This window comes from Physeter macrocephalus, chromosome 6, assembly GCF_002837175.3.
Source record: "Physeter macrocephalus isolate SW-GA chromosome 6, ASM283717v5, whole genome shotgun sequence".
Taxonomy (NCBI): Eukaryota; Metazoa; Chordata; class Mammalia; order Artiodactyla; family Physeteridae; genus Physeter; species Physeter macrocephalus.
In genome coordinates, this window is record NC_041219.1 from 27,498,775 (window position 1) to 27,508,300 (window position 9,526).

Sequence of the window (9,526 nt, forward strand, 5' to 3'; positions counted from 1 at the left end):
CCTGACCACTGCTCACCACCTCCATGTCACAGGATGCATGCCCCTGCAAGCTGATTCTGAGATGGAGCTGAGTGGGCAGGAAGGTGACTAGAGAGTGCTCCTGGGATCGACACCTGTGAAAGGGAAGGAAACTGGCTTAGAAAGAGGGGGAAGTGGGGCTGAGATACTGTCACAAAGAAGGCCTGAGCTGACTCCACAAGGAGCCCTGAGCTGGGATGGCCCTTGGGAGCGGCTCTGAACTGAGGTGGGCAGCCAGGCCTTTATACCTCTTCACCTACAGTCACTGAACACAGGCTGCCCAGGAAGGGGCAAGGTCATTGTGCAAGATGGCTCTCCTCAGAGGGGGCAATTCTGGAAGAGGGCTGACAGCCAAAGGCTATCAGCTGGAGACCTCCCTGCTGCAGGAGGAATAAATCTTTCATTCCTGAAGGGGATCTGAGCAGGGTACCACGCATCCACTGCACTTCGCCATGTCCATCTTGACCCAAGCCTCCATCTTCTCAGGATTAGTGCAACAGCCTCTTCACTATTTCCCTGCTTCAGCTCTCTAAAAATGTCAGCTAGAGTGATCTTTTGGGACTATAAGTTAGATGATGTCATTGCCTCTGCTGAAAACCATCCAGTAGCTTCCCATCTCACCCTGAGTAAAAGCCAAAGACCTCACAATAGCCTGTCAGACGCCCCACCCCCCCGCCGCTCCTCACAGCTCTCCGACCTCAGCCCCTACTACCTGTCCTCTTGCCCGCCACACTTTAGTCACTCTGACACCCTTGCTATTCTTTGAAAATGTTTGGAAAGCTCTCATCTCAAGTCTGCACATTTTATTCTTCCCCTCACTCAGAATGTTCTATCGGGCCTCAGCATGTCTCTCTCCCGCACCTCCTCCAGGTTTTTACTCATGTCACCTTCTACTCCATCCCCTGGCTCTCCCTGTCCCTTTGTTGCATCCTTTTTCTCCATAGCAGGGAGCTCTACAGAAATTCTGGACTGTTGCATTGATTGCTGTACCCCTAGTATCTATATCCATGCCTAGCACATAACATGTGCTCAAAAAAACAGATGTTGAATGAACTTCTGTAAGTTACAGAAAGATTTTCCATGATTGGCCCAAGTTGAAAATCATTCCATGGGTTCTCTAGGTCCCTAAGAAAGCCATAACAGCTTTGATTCCTCTTCTTTTGTTAAGCTTTAGTCATGCAGGTTATTCGGTTTTCTTTACCCAAATTAAAGGACGAGTAGCTTAAGTGTCTTTTCTAGAACAGGCAGTCAAGATGCCAGAATTCTGATTTTATCTCATACCCAAACCTTACAAAAACATTTTTTTCTTTCAAATTTGCTTTAGGCTCTTAAAAGTTGAAGAAGATATGGCTTTTGACAATGATGAAGTTTATCTGAGCCCTGTGCTCCCTGAAAGCAGTGATGGTTAAGAAATGCCCCCCTTTTGTGTCCCAAGAAACAGCTAACCACCGCAAAGGACAACCCAGCCTTCCCATATTCTCAGATAAGACCCGCCTCCATCCTTTCTCAGGAGTCCCACAGGATTTGCGGATGACTCCCTTGTTCACTTGCCTCTATAAAACCCAGGCCTCCTTCCTTCTCTTTGAGACATTCCTCATTAACAAATGTTCTCCCTATTGCAAAATTATATCCATAATTGACTGGTGCATATTGTCTTTCACACTTCATAAAGAGGGGAGTTGTGTTGCGAGGATTTATTTTTAGCCTCAAAGATAGTATCCGTTGGAAAATCAACAGCTGACAATAGTAAGTGACAAAATAATTCTTGACAATAGACCACAGACAACCAAAGGGTCCACTCCCTTAGCAGAAAGCCAGCACGGAGCTCAGTTTTAGAGCTGGGAATAATTACTACTTCCAGAGGCTGACAGAAACTTGATTCAAGCAGATGGCTGGACAAAAAGATAATGTTGGAAATAACTTCCTAGTATATAAAGTAGATGTGGCTCTATATAATTTCCTCCTGAAATTAATTAACTCCAGTGTGCTGGGCACAAAAGTCACAGTCTTGCCCTGTCTAGGACCCCTGGTTCTAAAGAAACGGGATGGAGGCAGGATGCTCCTAGAAGCTAGAGATTGTCATACATTACATGTCTGCAAGCTCTTACCTTTCCAAGAGGTGGGTCCAAGAGGTCCACCAGCCTGCCCTCCCATAGGGCAGAAGATCTGTGGTCAGCTGTATAAAGTTCACGGTTTAGATAAACGGCTTCAGCTTAATTCCAGTACCTTGGTTAGTCCTTCATACCAGAGTTTACATTCTTGTGCAACCCCAAAGAAACACTTAGCTCCATTCTGTTGGACACAAGCCCTCCAAATACCCTACAAAGCCAAAAAATGATCAGTCAGGCTTAGATGCTAGTGAGGTCTGGTGCCCATTTATAACCTATAGGCTTAGGGTTCTTGGGGTAACTTGGATTCAGGTGTACTGGGACTCCCCTAAAAATTATATGCCAAATGGGGTGTGTGTGTGTTTGTGCGCATGTGCTTGCGTGTGCACTTTTCTGAAGAATGACTCTACAGTCTTCTCACATTCTTAAAGGGATCCATGCCCCCTGAATGGATAAGAACCACTACCTATTACAGATATTCTGGTCCTTCAAAGAAACATTCCCTAGGCAGAGCCCCCTCATCCTTGGCTTTGACACGGGCAGGAGCACCAAGTTCACCACCAGTCTATGAGTAGGCTTACTTACTTCATTTGTAGGCACTCGGTCTTCTCCCGGAATCCACAATGAGCCATTAAGTCGTGCTAAGGACCTTGGTATCAGCTAAGTCTGATTAAGTCAATTCATCTCCTAGAAGCTGACAAGAGGGAGGTTATATGACCTAATCCAACCCATTTGATATTGCCTGTTAGGGTTGCTCTAACAAAACACTACAGACTGGGTGGCTTGTAAACAACAAGAACTTACTGCTCACAGTTCTGGAGGCTGGGAAGTGCAAGAACAAGAAGCCAACATGGTCACGTTCTGGTGAAGGTCCTCTTCTGGTTCATAGCTGAAGCCTTCTCACTGTGTCCTCACATGCTGGAAGGGGCTCTGTGGGGTCACTTTCATGAGGGCTCCATCTTATGACCTCATCACCTCCAAAAGGCCTTATCTCCTAATTCCCTCACCTTGGGGGGTTCAGATTTTAACATATGAATTCTGGCGGCAGGGGGGATACAAACATCTTGGCAGAGCAGATATTTTCCACAAATATTCTCCATCCACAGTGTAATCTGACACCCAAATTAGCACTGGCTAGAGACAGAATGTAAAAATGAAATGGAAATATATGAGTATTACCAAGATGTTGGGTCCACTTTTTTCTTTTCAGTACTGAAACCTGGATTTCATGGTCTACGTTTTGAATTCATAATAGCTTTTAGAGTTATTGCCACATATTCTGCATAATTTTAACAGAGAAGGCTTAATTGGCTTAATGAACTGTGTCTTTGTGAGACTTAAATTTTTCTATAAAACAGCAAATGCCAACAAGATAGACATCCCTATTCTAAGCTGTTTACAGTTCTAAGAAGTAAACAGGCAGTTATTACATTAAAAACATTCCTTGTATGCCAGCAACATCTAATTTTAATCTGTGGGACTTTTAGAGGAAGAACTAAGGGCTAGAGATGGCACAAAGAACCCCTAAATATGCCTGATATCTAAAACCTGAAGCCTGACCTGATTCCCCTGTGGTTAAATAAAACACATGCTTCTCAATGTCATTGTTGTCTTGATGTACAGAACGGGATAATATTGGCCACTTAGTCTATCAGTAAGATTCTCTTAGCTTCTAGATTGCTTTGAGACAGTAACTTGGAGGCATCTTGTAGACCCGTGGCAAGAAGTGCCATTTATCACATTGGATGTAAAATAAATTAAGTGGAATTCTGGTATCCATATGCATTAACTTCCCTTTAAGGGACCGACATACTAACTTGGGCAGCACTTACAAATCTCAGTTGAAGTGTCACCTCCTCGGTGGCCAATTCTGTTGCTCCCTCCTCTGTGATACTGGCCAAACAGTTATCGTAACTGCTGGCTGTTATGTTTGTCTCCTCAACAGGCTGAGATCCTACAGGGCAGGAACTATGTCTTATTTATCTTTGCATCTCTGGTAGCGCACACAAATTGCTAGTTGCTGATTGTAGAGATTCATTTAATGATAGCCAAGTGTTAGATCAGAATCCCATCCCAATTCTGAATATGCTCTGAATTATGCCTACCAGTTCACATTCCTTGTCTTTAAAGTCTTGATAAAAGTACTGAAGGACCATGTACTTCCTATTTTACTATGCAAATTACAGCAGGAAACGGTGATTTTGACCCTCACGCTTCTCAGGGACCCAGTAGGGTGGAGAATATTAGACAAACCCTGATAGCTGAAATAATTCAACTCAATGATTTAGCAAAACATTTTTGCTGTGCCATGCACTGTTCTAAGCTTTTATTTTGTGGGATCCTGATTGTAAGCACAGTACTGTTATCGTCCACATTACATATGAAGAAACTGGCACAGAAAAGCAGAGTAACTTGCCCAAGAGATGAGCCTTATATGAGTATTCTCCATGCCTCTTACCTCTGAAGCAAGGCGGAGTGAATCCTTTCTCCCCTGTGTTCCCACAGACTCACTACTCAGGCATGGACCTCATCACCTCATATTGTGATTAGAGATCCATGTCGGTCTCGCTGGCCGAACAGTGAGTTTCTGGAGGACCGGGACTGTGGTGTATCGGTCATCTTTTTGCCTCGCCACTTAGCAGAGTAACTGGCTCACGGGAGCTTCCTGATAAGTGTCTGCTGAATAACTGAATGAGGGAAGTCTCTTTCCAAAACTACCACTTCTGAGGAATTCCTCAGAGAAAGGGATGAAGACAGACCCATTCTACTGCCTCAGTTGCCTTTGTAACCTCTGGTGGAATGTAAATATTTAACAAGGACTTTCCTTGCATTACTGTTTGTCATAGTGAAAAAGGAAAAACCAGTTAAAGATCCATCTAACGTAACAGGAAAGCGGTCTGCAAGTCATAGGACGTGCATATACTGGAAAGTATGCCACTACTAAAAATGATGGTGTAGACCAGCAGCTGCACACAGATCAAATGTGGTGTCCCACCAAATTCGGATCGACAGGCACGATATTACTGTCCCCCAGAACACGTACTTGTAGGAAGAGAACACTGAGCTGAGTGGATCACATGCCACAGTGGAGAAGGCCTCTTGCTGTAAGAAAGAGATTAAAAACTCAGAATAAAGCCCAGAACATTTATGGGAATGTGTTCAACTTTGCTTTCTGAGGATGTAAGAATGCACAGTGGGGACAGTCACTAGCCCTACTCAAGTAACAACAGGGCTCTAAAGGGGGACCAAGCAAACAGTGGGGTTATGGTGGATGTTTTGACAGCAAAAAGACATTGTTATACTTAATGGCTAGTCTCTTTTAATTTCTTCAAATATGCTGCTAAAAATTATAGGACTTTAAAGTGTGCTCCAAACACAGAGGATGTTGAAAATCACAGAGGATGTTGAAAGGTATAGGAAAATCTTTAATGACATGGAAAGATAGTTACATGTTAAATAAAAGAAGCCAATTGTAAAACAGCATGTACGATACAATCCTGTTTTTGTTACAGAGAGAATATGCAGGCATGGGAAAGTAAGTGAAGGACATAGACCAAAACTGGGCTGAAAAGTAGTTATCTTTGGAAGATGGGAGTGGGAGCAATTCTTTTTTTTTTTTTTTTTTTTTTTTTTGCGCTCATTGGTATTTTTTCACTGCTATAAAAAAGATGTACTATTTTTGTACTGAGAAAATTTCATAGAAGTTACAGTTTTTAAAAAGTTAAGGGGCACACTAATGCATGTGTGCGCGCACACACACACACACACACACACCCCACACACATATACCCCAAACCAAAGTGGAGTAAGACTTTTTAATCATTTTTTTTTGTCAGCACCTACAAATGCTCTACCACCTCACTGTACTCCTTAAGAATTTTATTGGGAGTAGGCAATCTCTGGGATTGTAGAACCTTCTTCCGTGCAAAAACACATGGACTCCTTGTAGGCAATCACCTATTAGATTCTCTTGGGAGGTAGGCAGATGCCATGTAGCATCACGCTTCTCAGTGAGGGGTAGAAATGAGGCAGTGACGTGATGTTCGGTTCTCCCATTCCGCAAATCTTCTGCAAGAGCGTGGGCAGGCCCAAAGAGCTGCAGCTGCTATCCGATGGTGGAGATGCCCTGCTCATTAAGGGCAACAAGTCAGAGCTCCCTAACAACCCCATGAGCCCATCATGGCAAGTTCTTCACAAACTGTCCTTCACCGCTGACAGAGCACAAAGGTACCTGTGCATAACAGATGCCCTACAAATGGCAGGAATGCCCTGGGTAGTCATCAGACCCACTTCTAAAATGCCATCTAGTCGGACGCAGCCGAGCCCAGTTATACTCACTCATCCATACATGTGGTGAAAACAAAAGCTCCGCTCTCTGTTAGCAAACCCAGGGGGACGAAGAGCGACGTAACAAGTCCAAGGTTCAACATGACAAGCAGCTATTGAAGATGCCGTGGAAGAACAGTCTATCACTGGGTGCAGTGATGGGGCCAAAAGTGTGAGGATTCTACAAGATAATGAATTAATGGCTGGACTACAAAATGGAAAATTAGAGCTGATAAGGCCAGTGGACCATCCTCCTGAACTGTTTGTTGAACCGTAAAATAACCGATTCTTTTTAGGAAAGGGAATATGGTTACTAGACATCTGAAAGGATGTAATTAACTCACGACGGTCATCATTTTGAGCACCCACTTTCTGTCCAACCTCAGCACTCTATATGCTTGTCCTCAGAATTTTTTTCCCTTCGAAAAATTCTGAGTTACGTTAGTATTAGGAAATAGATTCTCTAATTATTCAGAAGGATGGATCACAGATTGGGAATGTTCACCTGTCTCTCTCTTGATTGGACCCACTGTAGCATTAATAAAGCCATATCACATTTTAAAGCTTAGCAAGAAACATGGTAATAGCACTTCCTCCTACAGTGCCCTCAGCTTTAGCCACTGTTCAACTTGGTCTGGGAACTGCATCCGTGTTCAGCCACAGCAGCGAATTAACAGCTACCATTTCCCAAGAGCTGATGATGGGCCAGGCACTAGATGAGCCCTTGGCAGATGTTACTCCTTTAATCATCACAAAAATCTTGGAGGTGGGGACAATCATTGCCTCACTCTACAAATGAGGAAACTGAGGCTTAGAGAAGTGAAGTAACTTGTCTGAGGAGATGTTGCTAGCAGGAGGAGGGCAGCAAGCTTCTTCCAGAGCATGTGAGAGAGAGGATGGAGCAGCATGGAGCAGCTGGAAAGGGCACACAGGAGCAGTGCTGCAAAGACACTGCTCACTTATCCGCCCCAGGCAAATCTCTTCATCTTGATAAAGGATGGGGCTCACCTCTCTTCCCCAGCTACTTCATAGGCTTTTTGTGAGGTCTGTATGAGATCACATGTATGAAAAGCCTTGAAAACAGTAAAGCATTTGACAAACACCATGTGTAATTAGGAAAAAGTCAGAAAACTAAATCACAGTCCTTAGGAGCACAACACTTCAACCATCAAGGCTTCAATGGAAAGACCACACTGCCCCCCAACCCCCAGTCCTTTAAATAAAGGGCGCGGGATTTTCTTAAGCAAATCTTTTAAAGATAAAGGGGTCAGGTATGCATGCTGGTACTTGAACTGGTCTTTGCAGGGAGCTTCAGTGTCTTAAATTTAATGCAGACACCCTGCCTGGCCGATTTATCTTGACTAGAGAAAGTAACCATTTCGCTGTTACTATTCTGTTCCAAAGAAATGATTACTGTAGTTTTACACCCTTAATCTATGCAACACAAGAATGAAAGAAAAAAAACAAAAGCAATACTTTCTCATGAGAGGGCCACATTATATACAGTAATTCAAATTTTATTATTAACATCATGATTAATAGCTAAGTCCACAGTTCAGTTCCCAGGCAACATAAAAGTGGATGTTTTATATATAGAACACCTGTATTTTTTTGAGCCACTAGGATTTACCAGTCTATTAAAAGGCAACCACACAATTAAAACCTGCACAATTCAAATAATGTAATCTCCGAGCAATCAGAAACAATGAATTGTCAAATCACCATGGGAGATCAACTGAGTAATCCCGCCTTTCAAGTAATGTCAAGTGGAAATCCCATTATCTCCTTTCATCTAAGAAATCACTAAAACAAACAAACAAACCAGTCCCCCCAAATCTACCTGCCCTGGGTGAGAGTCAGGATTCGGCACACGAGACCAGGGGATGGACTCCCCAGGTGCTGATGGGGCGCCATCATCCCAACATGTGCTGGAGCACCGAGGGGTCCACGTCCACGGCCTGGAGACCCCTGTGCAGGCTCTGGAAGGTGGCCTGCTTCCCGAAGCGCTGCCTCCAGCGAACCAAGGCCTCCACCATCTGGGACTGAACATTGTGGGGATGGTTGGCCTTACAGCGGTAGATGTCGGTCTGGGACAGCCCCAGAGACAGCACGATGGGCTCCCACTCAGGGCCCAGCCTCTGGGCCAGCTGGTTGATCTGCTGGTCGGAAGGGGAGCTGTGGAGGATGTGCGGGGGGATTCCAGCCACCCGGTCATCTGGGGAGGAGAAAGACACGAGGGTGAAGAGAGTGAGCAAACACATCAGACGGGCAGAAATTAAAAACGTGGCGGAATGACACACACTTCAAATGGCAGGGGCCAACTTCTCCCAGTCTTCATGGAGGCTACTAGTACAAAGCCATACATAGGGGCTTAAGAAGTACCACCCAGCATCTTTGGAAATGTTTACGACAGAAAATTTGAAAACAAGAAAATAAAAATAACTTGAAATTCCATCAGAGAAACCCATTCATAATCATTTGATCTATTTCCTTCTTTAAAATATCTTTATTAGAATATAATTGATTTACAATGGTGTGTTAGTTTCTGCTGTATAACAAAGTGAATCAGCTATATGTATACATATATCCCCATATCTCCTCCCTCTTGCGTCTCCCTCCCACCCTCCCTGTCCCAACCCTCTAGGTGGTCACAAAGCACCGAGCTGACCTCCCCGTGCTATGCAGCTGCTTCCCACTAGCTATCTATTTTACATTTGGTAGTGTATATGTGTCAATGCTACTCTCTCACTTCTTCCCAGCTTCCCCTTCCCACCCTGTGTCCTCAAGTCTGTTCTCTACATCTGCATCTTTATTCCTGTCCTGCCACTAGGTTCAATAGTACCGTTTTTTTAGATTCCATACATGTGTGTTAGCATACGGTATTTGTTTTACTCTTTCTGTCTTACTTCACTCTGTATGACAGACTCTAGGTCCATCCACCTCACTACAAATAACTCAGTTTTGTTTCTTTTTATGGCTGAATAGTATTCTACTGTATATATGTGCCACATCTTCTTTATCCATTCATCTGTCAATGGACACTTAGGTTGCTTCCATGTCCTGGCTATTGTAAA

The 9,526-nt window shown here is 44.0% G+C and overlaps 1 protein-coding gene across 1 annotated transcript in view; it reads right to left on the reverse strand.

The window, feature by feature from the left end:
• Positions 1 to 8,067: 8,067 nt before the first annotated feature.
• CRADD (CASP2 and RIPK1 domain containing adaptor with death domain) overlaps positions 8,068 to 9,526 on the reverse strand; it is a 190,884-nt gene continuing 189,425 nt past the window's right edge. The window contains exon 3 of the mRNA XM_024127410.3: positions 8,068 to 8,667. Coding sequence (XP_023983178.1) covers positions 8,366 to 8,667 — 302 coding nt within the window. The 3' untranslated portion in view covers positions 8,068 to 8,365. The remainder of the gene's footprint in view (positions 8,668 to 9,526) is intronic.